Genomic DNA, 25,538 nt, shown 5'->3' with positions numbered 1-25,538 from the left:
AGACTAGAAAAAGTCCCACACACTTAAAAGTTTAGGTCAATATGCCCAATGCTACGAACCTATAATGTAAAAAATAGGACACTGAATGAAAAAAGTCCCAAACACTTAAAAGATTGGGCAAATATTCCCAAAGGGTGCAAGAGTAAAGGGGAAAAACTAACAATGGGTATGAAAAATTGTCTCAAATACTTAAAAGTTTGGGTAAAAATTCAACAACGCTACAAGCTCTTAAGGGAAAACGATATTGAGCTTGAGTTCAAGAAAAAGATAAAGCTCTTAAAGATTAGTCAAGCCTAATAGCAAAAAAGTAAATAAAATTATATTAGAAAAATTTCCTTTGCCAAAAAATTTAATTGGCCTCGAAAGTAGGAGACCACTAATAATAATAATAATAATAGTAACTACACAACAAAATATTGTCACCATAAAAACTTTTGATCTCTATAATTAAGTCCCAAATGGAGAGTCGAACAGGGAGAAAATTTTCGAATCTAAGACTAAGTTTTTAACTCTCATGAGAAACTATCCATTTAATGATCTTTTATTTAAAAGAGCCATTTTTTTTTTAAGAAAAGAGTATTGAATTTTAAAAGTGCTAACAATGTGATTGTTTGAAACTAATGAAAAAGTCGTTTTTATGAATAAGTCTTGAATTTAAAAGTGTTATTTGAAAATTGATATTTATTATAAGTGTTGTATGAATTTAGAGTGCTTAATTTAAAAATAATATTATTTAACATTAATTAATATATTATAATGACTTTTAAAAAGGTTTTTTAAAATTTGATTCTAAAAAATAATTTTTATACTAATTACACATTATAGTACATAGCAAACAACATTTTTAAAAATAATATTTTGATAATATGACTAAAAATAATAAAACTAAACATTAGTATTGTGTAGAACCAAATTTTGTTCATTAATATTTTTAAAGTTCCTACAATATGTACCCTCTCCTCCTCCCCCTTTGACACCATAGGTATTTGAACCAAGCGACTCCCTCGTGGAGGGCAAGGATGTACTACTAAGTACTAAGCCAAACACACTCGTGTTCATTAAATTGTAACATATTTTACTTTCTTTCTCATTTTTTTGAAAACTAAAACAAGAATGTATATTCCTTCATATTTTTTTTTTTTTTGAATTTCTTATTTATTTATTTTTTTGTTGTCCAATTTTTTCTTCCCAAGAAAATTCCCGAGTTTTTAAAAAAATACTTGATTCCTGACAATAAGAGGACCCGAACTCGGCTCAATTAAAATACCAAGACTCAATTAAAATTCAACGGGACTCGATTAAAATTCACCAGGACGCAATTAAAATTTATTGGGACTCGGAACTCAATTAAAATTCACCGGAACTCAATTAAACTATCGGGATTCAATTAAGTCAAACTAGGACTCGATCAGATCCTCCCAATTTCGAAATTTAAGTCAATTTTTAATATGCCGAATCTCCTAAGGGTAGTTTGATTAAAATTAGGGTGTCAACAATCTTCATTCTCCAAAAGTTGTATGCCTTAGAGTAGAGAAATGTCTCATCCACAACCCAATTTTTTATCTGCTCTTCAACCAGCCTCCTATCCCCTACCTGGTGCAGCACTTTATCTTTGACACGAAGTAAAATGGACCATGACACGAAGGAAAGGGGAAAAAAGAAAAGAAAAAAAAAAGGCTTTTACTTGACAAATTCATGCGCACATGACAGCAGGCTGCAGGCGCCGTCAGCCTACCATTTGTTCCGAGCGTCAAATTTCCGCCATTCAACGTGTCAATCCATGTTTGCCTGTTTGGCCGCAATCAAACTGTGGTTTTATTCTATTTAAAACCCGTTTTTATTTCGACAAAGCACTAAAAAAACTGCGATTGAATGAATCAAATTTGAGAAATAGAACGATTTTCTTAGAAGCTTTCGAGTCTCCCATGGCGTCGCCGTCCGATCTCGCTACCCAGTGAGTCCTTTTCTTATATTTTCATTTATTTATGAATCATGATTGAATACCCTTTTCATCTCCTTCTCATTCTTTCTCCCTGAAAGTAGTTTGGTGTGATTCTGGTGTAGGGAGGGTGCTGTTAGGAAACAAAAGAAGGGAGCCCCTTTCAAGTTCCTGGTTCCTCTCGTCTACGCCCCCATTCTTCCCCTCAGTAAGTTTTCACTCTCTTGCTTTCATTTAGTTGTGGGTTTTTTCTTCATTGCTTTTCTATTTTTCTATTTGGGTTTCGCCAAATCGAATAATCAGTGTGTTGGTATGGATGTAATTGACTTGCCGATTTGAGTTTCCCTGATGAAGAGCCCAGTTTTAGCTCTTGCCCTTTCTTGCTTTCTTCTTAATTCTCAAAAAATTTGCTTAATTATTTTTTATTTTTCTATCTGGGTCTCACCTTTTCAACGATCAGTATGTTCATTTAGTTGTAATTGATTTGCCAGTTCGAATTTCATTGCGGAAGAATCCAGTTGTGAGGGACCGTTTGTTCACGGCAGTATTAGCTGGGGCATTCGCTCATGGCTTTTACTTGGTGTATCCTTTTTTATTACAATTGTGCCAAGCTGAAATTAAAACTCAATGAACCCTTTATTTAGGTAAGGCATTTACTTAGAGATATCTAGATCATATTGTTCTCCCATGTGATTTGGTTAGGCTAGTGATGAGATGGCTTGATTAATTCTATATTGCACTATTATAAGATTGTTAACAAGATATAGCTGGGTAAATACAATCATGCAAACAAACCTAACTTGTATGAATTAACCCATGTGATCCCTATACTTACCCTTGTATGAATTAATCCATGTGTACAAATATCTACCTTCTATGGATTAACTCATGTGATCCATGTGTCTAAGAACGTTGAATAAATTGAGTCCTTTCATCCTTTGAGACCAAGAGAATAACAAACATTCATTCACTCATGGTTTCTTTCCAAACTATGCTTAGCTAACATGGTATTAGTGCCATGGTTGCCAAGATGTCCTGGGCTCTAGTCTTCTTGTTTGTGTATATTGTTTGTTGGTTAAAATTTGTCTTATTCTCTATAATGGGTGTTGTTTATTGTGTGCTTATCTCTCCAAGAGCATTCAGGCAACACGCGGCGGAGTGTTAAGGCTTGATATACATTTTTGACACACAATCTAATGACTTAGATTTTAGGTAAAGTGGTAATCCAACATGATATCTAAGAAAAGCTTCTCCTTCACTATGCTCTTCCACAATGCACACTGCCAATGACACATTGTCATCTCATTGCCACTTGCTATTGCCAATCCTCCACCATGGCAGTGCTCCCTCATGTCGTTGCTTGCCATCATCAGTCCTTTGTCATTCTTGGCGCTCCACGGTTAGCGAAGATCTCCCACCATCCATAGGATTTCTCTTTCGACCATTATGTGCACACCAGCACCACTTCTTGTGCACCTCATTTCCACCGCTTGCACATGTCATCACAAGTTGCCTAGCTTCTTGCTCACCTCTTTGAACGCATATTTACACCTAGCTCCTTTTCCCCCCCTCCTTGCTTATATTTGCTCCTAGCTACTTGTTCACCTCTCCAAGCTCATATTTGCCCCTAGCTTTTTGCTTCCCTCCCCTTGCTCGGATATGCTCCTAGCTCCTTGCTTCCCTCTCTAGCTTTAGATATGCTCCTAGGCGATATAGTTCCTTGCTCCCCTTTTTGGGCTTAGATATGCTCCTAGGTTGCCTGGCTTTGCGTGCACCTCTCCAACCTCAGATTTGTGGACTACCACAATCACAAATGGCCACACTCCTCCTTGCACCATTGCTCCTTAAGTTGTCTTCCTTCCTTTGAACAACTAGCTGACATCTTCACCAAAGCCCCCTTATCCTAGTTGTTTTCAACGCTTAGCTTCCAAACTCACGTTGGTCCCTTTACCTCTTTGAGCTTGAAAAAAGGGGGGAGGGTGGGTTTTTAGCGAGATATAGCTATGTGTAAATACAGTTATGTATACATACCTACTATGTAAGAATTAACCCATTTGACCCATATGCCTACCTTGTATGAATTAACCCATGCGATCCGTGTGTGTAAATACCTACCTTATATGATTAATCCATGTGATCCATGTGTGTAAGAAGGTTGTATAAATTGAGCCTTTTGAGGCCAAGAGAACAATAGTCATTCATTCATTCATTTCAGACTATGTTTGGCTAACATAGATGATTCCAATTTGTTCAAATGGGATGAAACTTATAGGTATGGTGTGAATTCTGTGCCTATTCTGCTGCTTGATATTCACTTGTTTTTTATTATTGACATATGCCTTTTATATTGACACGCATGACGATTGCTGTTTATGGTCTGAAACAGTCATCTGATAATCAGAATTTTGAAATATATTGGGCCATTGGGGTGAGATTTTGAAATGATGGTAGAAATTGGATATGATACAGTAGTCAATCAAATATTGTTGGATAAACACAAGTTAGTTCAATGCGTTGTGGGCCTGTTGGCACTTGGCATGGGCAATTTGGCACTATGTTTGAGTTAGGAAGAGCCCATTGTGGCTCATTCCTAACAGTAAAATCACATTTGTTTCAAAAGTATCTATGGCTGTTTTGAATATTCAGAGGCACTTGGACAGTTGGAGTCTAGTGATTGAGGTTGCTCTCATGAATAGCATGCTTCAGAGCAAGAAAAAGGATATTCATAGACAAAGGCTGAAATGCCTCATTTCATATTTGAAATACGACTTTATTTCAAAAGCAGTGATTATTAATTTAAACATTCAGAGATGAGTCCCTTGTATATGATGTAGGACACTTTTAAGTGCTGCTGCTTACAACTTTTTTTTTTTTTGTGGCTATGGATTAGGAAACATTTTGATTTTAAGGTTTTAAAAAGTGAGTGAAAAGAATAGAATTTATGAATGTAATAAGATTAGAATAGAATTTTTTTTTTTTTTTGGTAGCAAAGAAAAGCTTTATTAAAAGCACCAACGGCTTCCACCCAAGTGCTGTTGAAGAAATTATAGAGAAAATGTCATCAACAACATCAGTGGTAGATTGACAATTTACAGAATGCTGCCTAATAAACCAAAAAAAGTATCTTAACTCTTAATCCTGCTATCCTTAACAGTGTGTGAAGGGGTGTCAACACCTTCAAAAGCCATGCAATTTCTCTCCCTCTGTACAAGCCAAAAAATAGTGAATGGGATCAATTCTACGTTCTATAATCTTTCTCCTCATTTGTCCAGACACCCTTTCATGCCCACACTTCACCAGAAACAGAACCTGCTACCACGCAGCAGATTTCCATCATTCTCAAAGCACAATCTCACAGGCTTTTAGTCCAACAACAACAACAACAAAACCAAGCCTTAGTCCCACTAAGTAGGGTCCGCTATATGAATCCTTTTCTGCCAATTTATGCGATCATGGACCATTTCTTTTGATAAATTCAAGGATATTAAATCCTTACTCACTATCTCCTCTCAAGTTATTTTAGGTCTACCCCTACCCCTTCTATTGCCCCCCATAGTAACTAAGTCACACTTCCTCACAGGTACACCATGTGGCCTACGTTGCAAGTATCCATACCATTTGAGTCGTCCCTCCCTTATCTTATGTTCTACAGGAGTTACACCTAACTTACCACGAATATGTTCATTCCTTAAATTATCTTTCAATGTTATATCACTCATCCATCTAAGCATTCTCATCTAGGCAACTGTTACTTTTTGGATATTATGTTTTTTCGTCGCCCAACATTCCGATCCATATAGCATAGCTGGTCTTATAGCTGTCCTATAAAACTTCCCTTTTAATTTTAAAGGTATTCTACGATCACATAGCACACTTGAAGCACTTCTCCATTTTACCCAACCTGCTTTAACTCTATGTATTACATCATCTTCAATTTCTCCTTCAGCTTGCATAATAGATCCAAGATATCGAAATCTACAAGTGCTATTTATTTCTTCATCATCAAGTTTAACTTTGTCTCCAATATTCCTCCTATCATTACTAAAATTACTTTTCTTATATTCTATTTTATTTCTACTTATCCTAAAGCCTCTAGATTCCAAAGTTTCTCTCCATAATTCTAACTCAGCCTCTACTCCATCCTTAGTTTCGTCAATTAATACAATATCATCTCCAAACAACATACACTATGAAACCTCCTTTTGAATACTCTTAGTCAATAGGTCCATCACTGAAACAAAAAGATAAGGACTCAAAGCAGATCCTTGATGTATACCTATGGTAATTGGAAATTCTCTAGTTTCTCCATCTATAGTCTTTACACTAGTCATTACTCCATCGTACATATCCTTAATGACATCGGTATACCTACAACATACACCCTTTTTTTCTAAAACCCACCATAGAACTTCCCTAGGTATCCTATCATATGCTTTCTCAAGGTCAATAAATATCATATGCAAGTCCCTCTTCTTTTCCCTGAACTTTTCCATTAATTTTCTTAAAAGATAAATAGCTTTTGTGGTAAATCTCCCAGGCATAAAACCAAATTGATTTTTTGAGATCTTCGTTTCTAACCTTAATCTTTGTTCAACTACCCTTTCCTATAGTTTCATCGTATGACTCACAAGTTTAATTCCATGATGGTTATTGCAATTTTGAATATCTCCTTTATTTTTGTATATAGGTATTAAAGTGTTTTTCCTCCATTCATCTAGCATTTTTTTAGTTTTTACAATTGTATTAAATAAATTAGTTAACCATATAATTATGTTATCACCCAAGCATTTCCAAACTTCAATTGGGATGTTATCTGGTCTCATAGTTTTCCCATTTTTCATCTTTTTTAGTGTAAACTTAATTTCGTTAACTCTAGTTTTGTGAATAAATCTTATATTTTTAGTCTTTTCCTCATTTGACAATTCTAAGTTTAAGCCTTCTATTTGGTTTTCGTTAGACAAGTTACTAAAGTAACTTCATAGGTTTTTAGTCCAACTACAACAAATCGGGAGATGGTGATCTGTCTCACTTCCTCCTTTAGACACGTAATGTTTGTTCACCCATTTTCTGTAAATTTTCACAACTCACACATCAAATTTTATTCCAAGCTGCTTCCCCAAGTGAAAAAGGCAACCTTTAGGGAAGGGTCTAGTTTTCCAAGTAGCCTTTCATGGTAATTATTAAGGTTATTTATGTCTTTTATTATTATTATTATTATTATTAAGTGTGTTAGTATGTTAATTAGTAAGAGTTAATAAGGTATTATTGTCATTAGAATGTATTTAATTTGTATTATAAATAGAGAGAGAGAGAGAGAGACCTATCTTTAAGTTAGGTCACTCATTTTAATCAAAATCTCAACATGGTATTAGAGCTAGTTACTAGGAGGTCATGGGTTTTAGTTTTGTTGCCCGCATTTATTGTGTGGCGTTTAAAGATAATTATTTTGTTCCTATCATGGGTCTTATTTATCGTGTGTTTATCTTTCCATGTGCTGTCGGGCTACATGTGCAAGGGAGTGTTAAAGTTTGATATACATTGTTGGCCCACAACCTAACAGCTTAAGCTTTTAGGTGAAGTGGGAATCCAACATGGTATCATAGCTGTGTTTGTTATGACTTCTTATCACCCTCCTATTATTGTTTTGTTATTGCTCTATCATCTACTATCCTTTCTAAATCTATTTTGGAAGCCTTAGCCCACTCTGGGTGGAGGAATGCTATGGTTGAAGAGATGAATGCTTTTTAGGACAATGACACTTAGGACTTGGTATCACTTCTTCTTGACAAGTCTATGGTTGGTTGTCGCTGGGTTTACATTGTGAAAGTCAACCCTGATGGTTCTATGGCTCATCTAAAAGCCCGTCTTGTTGCTAAGGGGTATACTCAGGTATATGGTTTGGATTATTTTGACACTTTTTGTCCGATTGCCAAAATTGCATCACTACATTTGTTCATCTCATTGGCTGCTACTTGTCACTGGTCTCTGCATCAGTTAGATGTGAAGAGTGCCTTCTTGCATGGTGACCTTGAGGGAGGAGGTCTATATAAAGCAACCACCTTGGTTTGTTGCTTAAAGGGAGTCATGCTTAGTGTGTCGGCTCAAGAAGGCACTATATGGTTTAAAACAGTCTCCTAGAGCACGGTTTGGTAGTTTTCAATGTTATAGTACTTGAGTTTGGTCTTTGACGGTGTGTAGTTGGATCATTCTTTGTTTAATCGTCATACTTCATTGGATAGGATCTTTTTTGTTGTTTATGTGGATGATATTGTTATCACAGGTGATGGTGATAAAGGTAATCAGAGTCTTTAACTTTTTCTACAGACTAAGTTTCAAACTAAGGATTTGGGACCATTGAAATACTTCTTGGGTATAAAAGTATCTAGATCTCTTATGGGAACTATTTTGTCATGGAGGAAATATGTTCTTGATCTATTGGATGAAATTGGATTGCTGGGTCTAAACTGGTTGATACACCTATGGATCTTAACAGCAAGTTAGTGCCGGATATGGATGATAATGCTACCTAATCCCAGACAATGCAAGAGACTTGTTGGAAAGTTGAATTATCTCATAGTCACTTGGCTAGATGTATCTTTTGCAACAAGTGTTTTGGGTTAGTTTCTAGATTCTCCGAGGATAAACCATTGGGATGCAATAATTTTCATCTTGCGATGTCTCAAAGGTGCACCTGGGAGAGTTCTTTATTATCGTGATCAAGATCACACTTATATCCATGGATATAGAAATGCAGATTGGGCTAGGTCGCTTTCTGACTGGAGATCCACAATCGGGTATTGTATCTTGGTTGGTGGTAATTTGGTTTCTTTGAAGAGTAAGAAACAAACTGTGGTGACCAAGTCAAGTGCTGAATCAGAATATAGAGCTATGATTCACACTACTTGCGAATATTTTAGTTGAAGAACATGTTGGAAGAATTGGGGTTTTCACATTCTCAGCCTATGAAGTTGATGCGTGATAATCAAGTTGCTTTTCATATCACCTCCAACCTGGTCTTTCATGAGCAGACGAAGCACATTGAAGTTGATTGCTGCTTTGTTCGAGGGAAACTTGTGCAGAAGCTCATTACTATCACTTATGTGAAGTCTGATATGCACCTTGCTGATTTGTTTACCAAAGCTTTGAGGGGTGCTCGTGTTAAATTTATTTTGTAACAAGCTAGGAGCTTATGACATTTATGCTCCAGCTTGAGGGTGAGTGTTAGAGGTTATTTATGTCTTTTAGTACTATTATTATTAAGTGTAGTATGTTAATTAGTGAGAGTTAGTAAGGGTATTATTATCATTAGAGTGTATTTAGTTTTACTATAAATAGAGAGAGAGAGACCTATCTTCAAGTTAGGTCATTCATTTTAATCAAAATCTCAACTGTAACTAATTGTTTTCAATAATGCAATGGCTTGACTCAAAGATTCTATACAAGGATCTCACATAAAAAGTCCCACTTTGTTTATTGAATTTATTCTATTTCACCGTATTCTTCTTCACCTGATAGTTGGTGTTTGGCAGATTGTGCGCACATCCCACGTAACCCCAAGATGTGAAAAATGCAAACAAGAGCTCACCACATCATTTTTGTTTCTGGCCAGCAAATAGAACTGGTTATTGCAGTTTTAGGGCATCTCTACACCACCAGTCATGCTAGAGTGGGACAGATTCCTGTCTCCACCATGAAAGGCATACCCCCCTCCTCTCAGGGGGGAAAAAAAAGTCTCCCAGCCTCTTTTTATATTCTCCCAAAACCCTTCCTCTCCTCCTTAGTAGTCCACCTATGATTGTTCCATCCATATTTAGCCCCAACCAGATTCCTCCAGCACTCATTCTTATCCATCATAAATGTCCATAACCTTTTCCCCAGTGAGGCCCTACTTAGCTGGGTGTGGTATTCTATAGTGGCCTTACTTATTTAGGGGATTCTTTGGGTGGTAATCCGAGCTGTCTAAGCATCTAGATGGGTGGAAGGGTGCTTTATTTTCTCTAGGAGGTTGTGTCACTCTCATTCAGGCTTATCTTTTTGGTATCTTTTTCTATTTTTTGTCCATTTTTATAATTCTTGGAGGGGTATTTAGTAAAATTGAGAAAGTTATGAGAGATTTCCTTTGGTTTGGGGTAAGGGAGAAAGGGATCCTTTGGTTAGTTGGGAGATTATTTGTAGGTTTAAGATGGAAGGGCGTTGGGCCTTGGTCTAAAAACAATGCTTTAATGGATAAATGGCTTTGGTGGTTTCCCTTAGAAAGTTAGAGGAGAATGCCCCATATGGCACAAAATTATTTAAAGTAAATTCAGTATGCAAGTAAATAAGTGGGATGCAAATATGGAACAATATGTTTTTCAGGAGTCCTTGGAGGTTTATTTCAATGAGATTTTATCCCTTATACTAAACTTGTTTTGGTTAAGACTGTAAGGGTTCTCAAATTCACTTTTGGGAAGACATTTGATTGGTGATCCTTTGCTTTTCATCTGTTTTCCTTGTCTCTGTCATCTTTTCTTGGTGCTTAATTATGTTATTTCTTCCTTTTTGATCTCTAATGGGTATAGTACCTCTTGAGATCTCTATTTTCATAGCTATTTAGGTCGGAGAGCTCTCTTCTTTTTTGTTGTTGTTGGTGGATGTTGTCCGTCCAGAGGGACAATCGGTCATGGGGTTTGGGCATTTTTGGAGTTTATTCTTGTAAATTTTTTCTTGAGCATTTGATTAGAGCTAATATGTTTTTGGAAGGCCAAAGTGCCCTCTGAGATTAAGGCTTTTATATGGTTGTTGTTCTTGGTAGAGTTAGTTCCAATGACTTGTTCGAGAGATGGGGGCCTTTGAACCGTCAACAATCTGTTGACAATTAATGATCCACTTCTCATCTTTTTTCTAAATTGTTCTTTTACTTGGAGGGTTTGGAATAAGTTGCTTAGTTTATTTGGAAAGAACTAGGTTTTACTAGAGTTTGAAGGATTTGTTAGCTATTCACTTTACATGTTTTGGAAGTAGAGATAGCCTGGCATTATGGAGATGTCGGATTTTAGCAGTTTTGTGGGGGTTTTTTGGTTGGAACAGAATGCATGCATCTTAATGGGGGAAAATGAGTATCATTAGCTTTGGGATAGGATTCATTTTAAAGATTCACTTTGATCTTCTGCAGTTGGTTATTTTAAAGGCGTGTGTTTTTTGAATCTATAGCAAGTTTGGCAGGCTTTTTTTTTTTTTTTATTGCAGTTTTTTCTTCTGTTTTTTAGGAAAAAAATTATATTGATAGTTGAACAATAAGTACAATATGTCAAGAACAAGATGCCCTCCAAAGAGTTGAAGGAAACAACCGAAAAAAATGACAATTCCAACTCCTAACAAGATCGTGCAGTGGCAATCCCCTAAAAAACCCAAAGGAATTTGCCCATAGAGAAGCTGAGAACACTGCTTTATCCCATGATAAACAAGGGGCGGATGTGCAATCATTGAAGGTTCTTGCTTTCCTCTCAATCTATAAGGTCCCCAAAATAGCAAAAGTTGTGCTACACCATTAAAATTCTCCCTGCTTTTGCCAAAACCCTAATATCACACAAGTAAAAACTTGCCCACCACCCGAAATGGCGCCCAAGCTTCACCAAAACAAGAAAATTGCACTACGGAGATGGTTTACAATCCTGCAACACCCGAAGTAGTAAATTTTCGTCTCATTGGACTTGTGGCACATCATATGCATGTTGGGATTGAGAGCCTTGCAGGGACTTCTAATCTGTAGCGAGTTGTGCGTGTGAAGCCTGTTCAATGTCACAGTCCAGATAAAGTTTGAATCTTGAAGGGAACCTCTGGCTTCCAATAAATGTGGTTCCAAGTGAGGAAACTGGGTGGAGGAGATTTGAGGAGGTGAAGGAAGAAAGATTTAGCGAAAAAGGAACCTGATGGGTCACCCTCTCGCTCCCTCTCATTTCTCCTGTTAGATGGAATGAAATGATTCAGAGTGTTGACTAAAGGGGTAAGCTTGTCAACCTCTCTTTCATTGAGATTTCTGGAAAAAAATGAAATTCCCAAGAACAAGAGCCCCCTTCAGAAGAAAAAGAGGTGCTGACAGGTGCATTGTGAAGGGTAGACAGTTTAAACAAGTGAGGCACTACCCACTCCAACGAGCCTTCACCCAACCAAGCATCCCCAAAAAGGTACCTTGTTACAATTATCCACTTTGAAACAGGTGAGGGGGAAAGAAAATACTAGCAATCTGAGACACAAACCTCCAGGGGCTAGCATAAGAAACAAAGCCACTTCTTTTAGAATCTTCCTATTCTGATGAACCCCATAAATACTTTTAAACACTTAGTGCCATAAGGAGTTTACCTCTAAGGGGGAACGTCCACAACCATTTTCCCATTAGAGAGAATGAGAGAGGTTTTTGAAAACCACATTAGTAAGTCCCAATGCCCCTTCTAATTTGGGTCTGAAAAATTCCTAACATACAAGATTATCTCTTTTATTCTCTCCAAAACTCAATTGGAGAAAGTCATGCATCATCCTCAAAAATCCTAGCAACACTCTTGACTCTGAAAAAAGATACGAAGTAAATAGGGATGTTAGAGAGAGCAGCACTTATGAAGACAGTAAGGCCCCCCAAGGATAAGTACACCTTTGCCCGCCCTCTCAATCACAGGATCCTAAAAATCCACGGATTTGGGTTTGCCTTCAAGATAGAGTCCAAGATAGGAGAGTAGCCATTCCACCACAGCACAACCCACCAAGGCCATAAACCCCTCTAAATCTTTGCCTCCTACATTAGTGCTTGCCACTCTTGGACAAGTTGATCTTTAATCCCGAAAGCTATTTTGAAAATTTGTAACGAATTAATTGCCTTTCAGAATTTCTCAATATTGTCCTCAAGAAACAGTGTAGTATCCTAGGCAAATTGAAGATGTAAAACCTCCACCTCATTCCTCCAACATCAGTTAGGCCCCTGATCACTCCCAAGCCCTATTCATGTGTGAGCATCCTACTCATAAGACTTCTCCAAATCCAGCTTAAAGATTTCTTTATAGGAGTATTTCTTTTTCTCTTTTTTGTACATTATTCTTCTTTAATGAAAAACCTTGTTTTTGTATTAAATGAAAATTTGTAGGCGACACCTCAAATTCAAATTGCCTGCCATATCTGTGCCTCAAAAAAGGGAAATGAGAATAAATCTTCCCATTACCATCTTCCTCCAACAGTGAAACCAGTGATCAGAGTAGAATATGGGTTTGAACGAATTAATTATTGAAAATTATGGACAGCAGTTGCTGGGGCAGATGTTCAAAACTTGGAAAAGGCTTAAGGTTTTAAAATAGGCACAATAATGTTTAGAATTTATAAATTACACTAATTTAGGTCTCACACTAGGATTTCTTGCCTGTTTTCTCTAGGAATTGCGTCTAGCATTTGGTTTGTTTCACAAAATTCTTTCAGGTTTTTGGCTTCATGGGTAGTGAAAGTCTTGGCTTGCAAAGCCTTAGGGAGCAGCGTTTTGGGAAATGTCTTTAAAGTTTAAACTTGTTTTCCACGGAATGAAAAGAATGGAATAGATATTCATATTGCACAATGGAAGATTTCTATATGACTAAGATCAAGATTATTGCAAACTTTAGAGAATGGAAGCTTAGCTTTGAATTGTCAAGCAAGACTTATTTATTGTTAAATGTTATGGATAAAAGCTTATAACTCAACTAAGTTCAATTTAAAAGATATGTGAACAAAAATTACAATCCACATCTGGCAAATATAGGGCACCCAACATGTTTCTACTTGAAGCATACTACCATAAAACCTACATTCCTTTCTTTATTTTATTTTTTCTGTACCTGTGTTGTTCCACACACTTCTGAAACTACAGCTCAAAATTTTTGTATTGATAATAGTTCAGGCTTAATAGTGGTTTTTCCCATTCAGAACTCCCGCTTTCCTTTTTTGTTGATCACAATTCCAACTTTTCTACCTTTTTTCACAGGCACTTGGTGATTGCATAACTTTTTTTTACCAAATTGGCCATAAACTACAGGAGACATGAACATGTAATGTGTGCCATATGTTCAAAATTCAGCAATTTTTTTTACATGAAGTCCTAATCTAGGACTGAATAATGAATAAACTTAAGTCAAGAATGGTCCAAGCACTGGATTTGATTGGGTGGGTGGGATCCGTGTTTCACCTGTACATTTACAACCTGAGATCCTCATCATCCCCGGAAGAAAAAGGGCCCCCCAGGGTGTGGGGTTCCCAACTCCCAAGTTGCCCCCCTTAAATTTCTAGATTCTTTGCGGCATAATTTTACCTTTCCTCAAATGTTTTTTGTGGTAGATGTGGACTTATTGTGGATGATGATATGAAATGTTCTTTCATGGTTTTGGATATTGAGATACTCTTCTATGTTTAGGAAAAGTTAATTTCGTCTCTTCAAAAAGTGGTTTCGCTTTCTTTTGGTGAATGTGATCCTAGAGGGCAACCCTCGACTTAGCATTACGCTTCTAAAATGGCTCCTCCTTTTGGTGAGATAATTCATGTCATCATGTGATCTTAGGATGACAAGCCAACCTAATGGTACAGGTGTATTTCTCAAAAGCCAATGATAAGAAGCTGCATACATACTCTTACCAGAGAGATATTTCATTTTTTTTTTTTTAGGTGACGTCTTGGGTGTCCACGTCCGTTTTAACGGTCTGCGACTAATCTCACGCCCCATGGAGTGACCCCACAACACCATGAGGAGGTAAATTCAGGAACCCAACAGCAGGAATCGAACCCAGGAGGGGAGAAAGCCCTAACCTCGTGAAAGGCACTCCCAAGGTCCGCCCTACCAACTGAGCCACGCCCTGGGGGCAAGAGATATTTCATTCTTGGACATAAGATTCCTGGTGCATGTCAGTCCTTATGGCATCTTAGACTCTACGAGCAAAGCAACACCTTAGAGTTTAATTTTTGTTGATGGGTCAAAGGGATCCAGAACAATCTACTAGAATAGGACAGCAAGTGGAAGTGTATGAGGCTATAAGCTACTTGTGCTGTGCAAATTATGCGATCTCATTTTGAAATTATTATCTGCTCTGACAGCAGATTGCCCTTTAGTTTGAGTTCGGCTATCAACCATTATTCTATTCACCAGGGTAAAAGAAAACATGGAAATGACTTGTGTTTCTAGGATATAGCATTCATAGTTTATCCGAAGAAAAAGAAGTTGAGTAGTATGTTTAACCCTGGCTATGTTAAACACGGTATGTAAATTGAAAATATTAAGGCACATCTGTTTTGAGTTTTTTCCCGTTTTATTATTAAAATAAAATTAAATTAAATAATGTTTATTTGGAAAAAAAATTCTCAATCTAATGCTCACGTAATCTCGCAACTTGGTGCTGCGAGATTTAACACACGTCAGGAAACTGAGGTTGCGAGATTTATACGTAGAGGCCAAATCTCGCAGGTTGGTCCTGCGAGATTTGCATGGCGTGTTCGACCCGAGATGAGGGTGGTGTCGTTGTTGATGGCATGGAGTTTGGAGTAGTCAAAGTAGTCGAGGAGGACATGGAAGCTGAGCATGTTTTTTATGACGGCGAGGGAGTATTGATGGCCGGTAATGGCGGACATGACAGCATTGTTGAGGGCGAGGACGATGATGGTCTGGCAACTATTGATCTCGTCGTCAAACTTCGTCTGGGATTAATTTCACGAATTAAAAAAATTTCAAAAGCTTTGATCGTCGATCTACCTGGAGAATGCAGAGGAACAATGGCAAGTAGAAACCTTTCTCTGCAATGGCTCTCTCTTCCTCCTCCGATAGCGTCTTCGGGCTCCCTACCCCAGCTACCAGAAAGCTATGATTCAATAGCAAATCTAACTAAAGATCTCCTTTATCTTTTTTTATTTCAAATTTTTAGCATACAAATTTACTATTATAATATATATAACTGCACCATCCCACAGTTTTTGTCAGTCTCAATATCATTTCAATCCCTTCAGTAAAATCCCCAACTACCCTACCCCAGCTGCCTTCAATTCAAAAGAAAAATAGATAACAGAGATGACATATATATTCCAACCGAGTATGCATCATTACACATACATTGTGGAAATTGGGCTTTTGTCGCAGCAAAGAGGGAAAAAGGAAGGATGTGCTCCGAAATTGCCATGGGCACGTGGCAGACGCCCCATCACTCACATCAGTTTCCTCTAAAGTGCAACTTGACCTCTCATTGGGCTTGGTAGATACCCTAATTTTTACCTGGCCTTCCTGGAAAAGACTCAGTATAATAAAATTTGACTCTAAACCCTAAAAATTTGAGGACCCTTATTGAGAAGCCCGATTGAGTCTCGGTGTCTTAAATTGAGTCTCGGTGCTTTAAATTGAGTCCCAAAACTGTGAATCAAGTCCCGATATGTTAAACCGAGTCCCAGTATCTTTAGTCGAGTTCCGGTACTTTTATTTGAATCCTAGTATTTTAAATTAAGTCCCGATGTTTTTAATCGAGTCCCGGTATTTTAAATTGAGTCTTTTAAATTTAAATTGAGTCCTGTAATTTTTAATGGAGTTTCAATCTTTAAACTGAGTCTTTCAAATTTTTGAAGGGGAGTTCTAAAATAGAGTCCAAGAGTTCCTGAATGGAATCGTTTGAGTTTAAATTGGGTCTTTTAAATTGAGTTTTCTTTATTTGAATCGTTTTTATTTTCGAATTTGGGTCCGCCGTTGCTAGGAACCGAGTTTGAATTTTCAAACCCGGGTCTTTCCTTTTGCAAGACAAAATTGGACAACAAAAAAATAAATAAATAAGAAACTCAAATGAATAAAAATTAAATTGGACAACCATTCCACAACAAATGAGTAAACAAAACATTGTTTTGTTAAGGAAAACATTCATTGCTAGAAAGAAAATCCAAATGAATACAAATTAAAAAAAAAGAAAAAGAAATCAACTGTAATTATTTTTTAGTTATTGTAATTTATTCATTTTTTTGTTTTCTTTTGGAAATTTGTAAATTTCATAAATTTGAAAAATCTAAAGATATTTTTTTTGTCAATTTTATTTAAATTTCATATAGATATGAAAAAATAATTTTAAATCTTCGCTAAAGAATTATAAACACTTAAATTATTATGTAATATTAACATTTTGATGTTAAGTTACTTTGATTTTCAACAATTTTCATTAGATATGGAAGCTAATAATAGATAATAAAAACTAACAGCGTAGATGAACATGCTATTGATTCTTGTTTCTCTCCTCAAGAACAAAACAAATAGGTCATCCAAATCAACCCCTTTATTTCATAATCAAGATAATTTGAACCATAATTTGTGTCTCTGGCATCATGCTTTTCAATATTATTATTTAACTTCTTCAAATCATAATATGTCATTATGTCATGAACCAAGCTTGCTCAATGCATTATGTTTACTTGTGATTACTTACGTACATTGAATGGTAACCATCATGTAAACATTTGTGTAAGCTTTGACTAGGATGATGTCTTAGTCAAAATGGGAGTATGACTCATTGATCAACTTAATTTGTATTCATTTGAGTTTCTTATTTATTTATATTTTTTGTTGTCCAATTTTGTCTTGCAAAAGGAAAGACCCGGGTTTGAGAATTCAAACTCGGTTTCTGGCAACGGCGGACCCGAATTCAAAAATAAAAACGATTCAAATATAGAAAACTCAATTTAAAAGACCCAATTTAAACTTAAACGACTCCATTCGGGAACTCTCGGATTTAATTTTAGAACTCCCCTTCAAAAATTTGAAAGACTGAGTTTAAAGATTGAAACTCAATTAAAAATTGCAAGACTCAATTTAAATTTAAAAGACTCAATTTAAAATACTAGGACTCGGTTAAAAACATCGGGGCTCAATTTAAAATACTAGGATTCAAATAAAAGTATCGGGACTCGACTAAAGATACTGGGACTCGGTTTAACATATTAGGACTTGATTCACAATTCTGGGACTCAATTTAAAGCATCGAGACTCAATTTAAGACATCGGGCTTCTCAAAAAGGGTCCTCAAATTTTCAGGGTTTAGAGTCAAATTTTATTATACCGAGTCTTTCCAGGAAGGCCAGGTAAAAATTAGGGTATCTACCAAACCCAATGAGAGGTCAAGTTGCACTTTAGAGGAAACTGATGTGAGTGATGGGGCGTCTGCCACTTGCCCATGGCAATTTCGGAGCACATCCTTTTCCTTCTTTGCTGCGACAAAAGCCCAATTTCCACAATGTATGTGTAATGATGCATGCTCAGCTGGAATATATATGTCATCTCTGTTATCTATTTTTCTTTTGAATTGAAGGCAGCTGGGGTAGGGTAGTTGGGGATTTTACTGAAGAGATTGAAATGATATTGAGACTGACAAAAACTGTGGGATGGTGCAGTTATATATATTATAATAGTAAATTTGTATGCTAAAAATTTGAAATAAAAAAAAGTAAAGGAGATCTTTAGTTAGATTTGCTATTGAATCATAGCTTTCTGGTAGCTGGGGTAGGGAGCCCAAAGACGCTGTCGGAGGAGGAAGAGAGAGTCATTGCAGTGAAAGGTTTCTACTTGCCATTGTTCCTCTACATTCTCTAGACAGATCAATGATCAAAAGCTCCTGAAATTTTTTTAATTCGTAAAATTAATCCCAGACGAAGCTTGACGACGAGATCAATAGTTGCTAGACCATCACCGTCCCCACCCTCAACAATGCCGCCATGTCCGCCATTACCGGCCATCAATACTCCCTCACCGTCATAAAAAACATGCTCAGCCTCCATGTCTTCCTCGACTACTTTGACGGCTCCAAACTCCACGCCATCAACAACGACACCACCCTCATCTCGACTCGAACACGCCATGCAAATCTTGCAGGATCAACCTGCGAGATTTGGCCTCTACATATATATCTCGCAGCCTCCAGTTTCCTGACGGGTGTTAAATCTCGCAGCTTGGTACTACGAGATTTGTTTAAATCTTGCGATACCAAGCTGCGAGATTATGTGAGCATTAGATTGAGAAATTTTTTTCCAAATAAAGTATTATTTAATACTTTATTTTATTTTAATAATAAAACGGGAAACAACTCCATCCGTTTTAGTAAGCACAAACCCACCAATACATGTACCTATGCCCTGTTTGGATCAAGCAAGTTTGCAATGTAAAATGGAGTCATTCTAGTTAACATAAAGGTACAGTGATCTTAAAGCATCTCTTGATATCTAAGAAATTGCAACTGAAAAGACAACTCTGCCACATGAAGAAAACAATAGGATGGCACATGACTGGACGACCATGAAATGATTTCTGAATGTTGAAAGTTTTCCAACCAATACTTCCTTTCTTCCTCGCCACTTCAACTTGGATACATGAATCGATGTGGCATCTTCAGGGAATGGTCCTCTGCATTGTATCAGGTAGTGTCGATGAATTCACTCCTAACTGTTGAGCACGGCTGATGTAGAAAAAGTATGGTTTCATGGAAAACACCTCGCGCACATACACACACACACAAAATTGCTATTGAAACATTGAATTTTCTTTTTCTTGTGTGAGGTCTACAAATGTCCTACTTTGTTTCACAAAATGATGTTGTATGTTTATATTTTTCTCTTAGAGTATTTTCGTTCTCTCCTTAATAGATATACTTAGAACTGATTTGTATGATATCGAGAGCAAGTGAATGCGCAGAGCTTGGGATGAGAAGACCTATACCTCTTCAACTACACACTTCTATTGGCTGCAGCAGATAATATTGTAGCTTGATTGTATTGACAGCATGAATTGCCTTTGGCACATTTTGGGACTTGCATTCTTAAATTCCTTTCATTATTGAAATGAAAACTCTATCCCTTGTTTTAGGTTGTAGTTGAATAATAACTTCCAAACAAGCAAATTTGCTTGTTTTTTTTTTTTACCAGGTCCCTTGTTTAGTATATATATATATATATGTAGTATAGCTTTTCAAGATTTTTTTTTCAAGAATTGTGTTAAAAAGTAGAAAATGAAGGATTTGTTTAGTTGTGCAATTTGTTATAAATTCAAAATTTTTACAATTTATTTGTTCTAATTAAAAGTATTAGGATCAAAATTATGTGTACTTAATTATTTCACTATAACTCATTTGACATTTAATGAAGAAAAGGAAGCAACAAACCATGGGCTGTCTGCTTTAGAGCAATGGGCTATCTGCTTTATAGCACTTTTGTAATTGTTGAAGGAGGCAACATTAAAAATAAAAATAAAATAAAAACTAATTTTCACATTTCAAAATTTCAAATCATAACTTTTCACTGTCCTCTCGGGTTCGTTTTCGTCCCTGGATTTTTGAAATTTATCTCCCTTTGAAATTGTGGGATCGGTTTTAAGGGACGCAAGATTAGTCACGTGAATCGTAAAACGGACACGTGAAAATTCAGTGCAAAACCCAAAAAAATAAAAGAACAAGTTCCATTGTTGATAAGGAATTTGAATCTAAATCTTATGTCTACTTAATTGGGGGGTGAAAATTAAAGGGGTAAGCCCCATGTAGAAGTAGATGCATGTAGTCAAAGTGGTTTTTCCAATATAATTTCACTCGCATTTTTTCAACTTTGTTTCTTTGCTTTAGTAGTTTAATTTTGAAAAATGCAACCCCAAAACCAGAGGCTCTACCTCCGGTTTTGGGTTTAGTTGACACTGATTTTTTTTTTTCTTTTATTTCATCCAAGCTTTGTTTTTGTTTTTGTTTGCTTGTCCATTCTCTCTCCTGATCTACTCTCTCTCTCTCTAGGCCACCCAGCTACTAAATTTTTTATATTTATTTCTAAACTCTTCCCTCTATGCCTAGGCCGCTATTTTTTTAAAAAAATTTATTTTTAAAACTCTTCTCTCTCTTATTTTTGCACACTAATAATTTTATTCGTTTTTAAATAAAGAAAAATTTTAAAATCCATAATTGCATGGGTGGAAGTTTATTGTAAGCATTTGACCTTATACAAACTAAACATACGGCATGAAGAATAGCATGTCCTCAAAAGTAATTTGGTTCTCATAATCATAGGTCTAGCAATGAGTTGAAGTCTCTTAATAAACGATTTAGTTAAACCACTTTGTGCATGAATATGAGCAACGGGATGTTTAACATCTATTTCAAGTGACATGTAATAGTTATAAAAAATTTGGGATGTAAATTCACCAGCATTATCCAAGCAAACTGAATTAATTGGATAATAAAAAAAATGAGCTCGTAATCTAATCAGTTGAGAAAGAAGTCCAGCAAATGCAATATTACAAGTAGAAAGTAGAGAAACATATGACCATCTAGTAGATGCATAAATTAAGACTATGAAATATCTAAATGATCCAGATGGTGGATGTATTGGTTCGTATATATCATAATGAATTCTTTGTAAGAAACTAGGAGATTCAAAACTTGCCTTTGAAATAAATTGTTTGACAATTAATTTTCCATTAGAGCAAGCAGTATACATGAAATCACTTGATAAAAGAATCTGCTGGTTCTTTAGGATGATCATGTGAATTCTCAATGAATCTTTGCATCATTACATCTCTAGGATGTCCAAGACGATCATGCCAAAGTGTAAATAACTTTGAATCATTGCACTTCTAGTGCAAGACATTATATGATTCAACTACTTTAATCTTTGTATGACACAATCCAGAAAAATAAAATTGACAATTTTTCTAAATTTATTTCTTCCTAGAAACAATAGCAGTAATATAAATGAATTCTTTACTGCCTTCATTTATAGTTTAAATGTAATATCCATTGAGTTTAAAATTTTTAAAGTTTAATAGATTCTTTTATATCTGTTGGAATATAAAGTTTCATCAATTTGTAATAAAGTATCATTGAGTAACTTTATATTAGTTCTTCCGGTGTCTTCAATCAAACTTGTAGAATCAGATATTTTATTAACATTTGTTGAAGATATATTCAAGTAATGGAAATATTTTTTATCTCGAAGAATTGTGCGTGTTGTAGTAGTGTCAGTAAAAAAACTTCTTCCAAAAACATCTTAGAATCGATCAAAACTTTAAGAAAATTCACACTACAACTCATATTTTAAAAATTCATTATTATAATTGATCATAACAACAATAAATACGATAATTTATTTATTAAAATCCAAATACAATATTGATTACTTTATATCTTAAAATATTACATCATTATTGACAGTTATGGTGTGATCCCAAAAAGGGGGAGGTGAATTGAGTTTTAAAACTTTTTGACTAAATTAAATTTACCATTCACCATAAATCATATCTCGTTCAAAATATAAACGTGTATGTAAAATGATTTAAGTAAAGAGTACAGACATACACGTGCAGAGCATATATCATTTAAATTAAATGTGTATGCAAAATAATTATAGCATTAAATGAACAAACATACACGTACAGAATTTAAAGTACGGAAATTAAATGAGAGAGAGAGAGAGAGAGAGAGAGAGAGAGAGAGAGAGAGAGAGAAGATTTGTTATCAAGGTTCGGCCAATCCTGCCTACATCCTCGCCTTGGGCAAACCTCCAAGGATTCCACTAACCTACTCGCTTAAACGGGCGGAGCAGAAACCGTTTACACTTCTCCTTATGGGGCGGAGTCTTCCCAGCTCAATTCGCCAGGCTAAGTCAAACTAGTTCCTCTTTACAGGGTGGAATCTCCCTAGCTCAATTTACCAAACTGAGCCAAACTGGTACAAATAATATTTTTCATACAAAATAAATACTTCTCAAATAAGCAGAGTTGTACATATTGAAGTACTATATGCACTCTCATATAATTTATAAAATGAAGCTCAATATAGTATAATTTTTCTCTCTAAAATTGTTTTTCATGTAAACAATGAGAGTATGGAAAATGATTTTTCTTTTCTAAATGACCTTTTGAAATTTAAATACTAAAAGACTTTCGAGTAAAATGTATGGAAGTGAATATATGCTCAAGTCATTATCAAGATGCTTTTCAAGTACAAAATATATATCAATGAATATATATGCTCAAAGCAATCTTAAATAACCCTCAAAAGATTTTTTCCCAAAAATATATTTAAAGATAAGAAAGGGACAAATTAGGGTTCTAAAAATGATTGACCTTGAAAACAATAAGGCTCTCAAACTTTATATATGAAGTGAGATATAAGCTCAAGCCTTAGTTAGTAACTTCAAGAATAATTCTACAAAAATATTGTTTTTGAAAGAAGAGCATGAGAGAATTTGATCTTTTGAAGAATATGAAATAAAATAAAAAGGCTTTCAAGCAAGCATATATGAACTTGACTATATTGCTCAAGCCTCTTTGAATAAATCAAAAATTAATTTCTCCAAATGATTTTCAAAATAAAGGAGTAGGAGAAAGTTTGATCTTTGAAAAACAATAATAAAAGAAAGACCTTCAAGCAATATATATGAACGATATAAGCTTAAGCCTCTTCAAATAAAAAACATCAAAAATATTTTCTTCCTAAAATAAATTTTCAAATGAAGAGTAGAGGAGAAACTTTGGTCTTTGGAAAACATGAAAACAAAGGGTTATTAAGCACAATATATATGAAAGATAATATATGCTTAAGCCTTTTAAAACAAAATTATCTCAAGAAAAGAAAGTCTTTGAAGTAAAAATATATGAGTGGATATATGCTCCAAGGTTTCTTCAATAACCCGCAAGATTTTCTCCCAAGAAGAACTTTCAAAGTGAAAGAGTAAAAGAAATATGAATGGTGGCCTAACATGGCTTTCAAATCTTGTTTTGATGATAACAAATTAAGGTTAATTTAACAAGTTATTGTTTAAGTAATGATATTTCAGGAAACCTAGTATGACAAAGTTCAAAAGGTTCAAAGAAATGAAAGTCCAAGATCACAAGTACCATAAAGTTATACTTCATCAACAAGGTGATCAAAAGAAAGCTCAAGAGGACCAAGATGTTCAAAACATGTGGAAAGATGAAAGAATATTGAAGTTTAAGTCTAAGAGGATTCAAAGCAAAGATATACATGAATACTTCAAGTTTAGAGAGTTTTTAAGCCTTTAGGAAGTCTTATGTAAGTATTTCATTATAAATATCATTTTGAATGCTTTGAAACTCATTAGGGGTTAATATGGACTTAGAGACCTTACTTTTAAAATCCCGAAAATTGTTTTTTAAATGTATCAAAGCAAGATGGCTAAGGATTTTGGAAACAAATCTCAAAAACAGATTTTATAACTATTCAGGCGATTGAAGATTTTCCTAAACTGATTTTGAACAAGCAGTGAAGGATCAGGCGACTGACCCCTGAATCCTCAGGTGTCTGACCCTGTTTTAAACTGAAAATTTACACTGTATTCAAAAGGATCAGGCGACTGACCCTTGAACGACTAGTTTTTAAAACAGCTTTTTAAATTACAAAATCGAGTTACTTGTGCTCCAAACTTTGTGTAAACTTGAGAAACACTCCAAGTAACTTGGGCAACACGATTTTAACACTTTTTGAGCCTATAAATACATGGTTTCTCAAATCAAACAATACCAAGAATTGAAAATTAGTTTTCAAGCTATATTACTCACTCTCTCTCAAAGCCCTCTTGCACACATATTCTTACTGAGAATTTTCTGAGATAAACTAAGTCTCTAATCACTAATCTTGTAGTAACCTAGAAAATCAAAAATAATTAAAATAATTATAAAAAATAATAATAAATAAAATAATAAATAAACAAATAAAAAGAATAGTATGAAAATAATAATAAAATAAAATGAAATTAGATTAATTATTAATTAGTTAATTAATTAAATATTATTTAATTGAATTAATAAATTAATTAAACGTTATTTAAATGAATTAATTAAGTAAATTATATTATGGGTATATTTATATAAATATATATATATATATATATATATAAAATAATGTAAGGATAGAATTAAAAGAATTGGATTTCAATTTGAAATCCAATTCAATTGTCTTACCTCTCCAGAGCCTTTCACGCTCAAATCTCTTAGTTCTCCCACTCTCTCCTGCTGCTCGCCTCCGTCTCTGTTTGTCTGTCTGTCTGTCTCTCTCTCTCTCTCTCTCTCTCTCTCTCTCTCTCTCTCTCTCTCAACTTCTCGACGAATTTGCGGTGGATTGAGAAACAGAAGGTGTCGTTGGATTCCTAACTCTACCACCAGCATTTCTATTAAAGTGGATTTGTCATGGGAACGGCGTAGACACCATTCCTGGAGTAAGGCAACTTTTCCCTAATTTCTCAATTTCTCTTTAAATTTGCCGCTAAATCGACGATCGGGCACCACTATGTGGTCCTAGTCGCAATTGTTGTTATTTTGGCGTGAGTAAATTTTTAATTTGGATTTTCTAGGCCCCACTCTAAAGTGAGAGTGAGATTTGGGGAATTAGGTAAATTGGTTATATTTGCGGGTATAACTATTTATTTAAAATTTATGGTCCTAGGAAATATTAAAATAGTATTTTATTTAGGGTTAATTTAATGGAATTAAGATTTTTGATTCAGGATTCGGGTGAGCGCCACAGACATTTTTCGGGATCTTGCCGGTGTAGTTTAGGAAGTCAGGTAAGGGGAAATTGTATATTAAATCAGGTTTTATGAAATAAAAGATAATGAA

General features: G+C 35.3%; 1 protein-coding gene across 3 annotated transcripts; it reads left to right on the top strand.

Annotated features, from left to right (window-relative positions):
• Nucleotides 1-1,619: 1,619 nt before the first annotated feature.
• Nucleotides 1,620-19,845, top strand: LOC131157259 (uncharacterized). 3 transcript variants are annotated; one of them, XM_058111260.1, is made up of 4 exons: nt 1,620-1,954; nt 2,065-2,147; nt 2,431-2,521; nt 19,581-19,845. In XM_058111260.1, exons 1-4 carry the CDS (start codon nt 1,704-1,706, stop codon nt 19,609-19,611), a joined length of 456 nt encoding a protein of 151 aa, XP_057967243.1. In that variant the 5' UTR covers nt 1,620-1,703; the 3' UTR covers nt 19,612-19,845. The 3 variants fall into 3 exon arrangements, with proteins under 3 accessions (XP_057967243.1, XP_057967244.1, XP_057967242.1); XM_058111261.1 differs by lacking the exon at nt 2,431-2,521 and having other exon boundaries at nt 1,689-1,954; nt 19,571-19,845; XM_058111259.1 differs by lacking the exon at nt 19,581-19,845 and having other exon boundaries at nt 1,689-1,954; nt 2,431-2,860.
• The last annotated feature ends 5,693 nt before the right edge of the window (nt 19,846-25,538 follow it).

This window comes from Malania oleifera, chromosome 6 (assembly GCF_029873635.1).
Source record: "Malania oleifera isolate guangnan ecotype guangnan chromosome 6, ASM2987363v1, whole genome shotgun sequence".
Classification (NCBI taxonomy): Eukaryota; Viridiplantae; Streptophyta; class Magnoliopsida; order Santalales; family Ximeniaceae; genus Malania; species Malania oleifera.
Note: the sequence above shows the minus strand (reverse complement) of the source record. Positions and strands in the feature narration are given on the sequence as shown.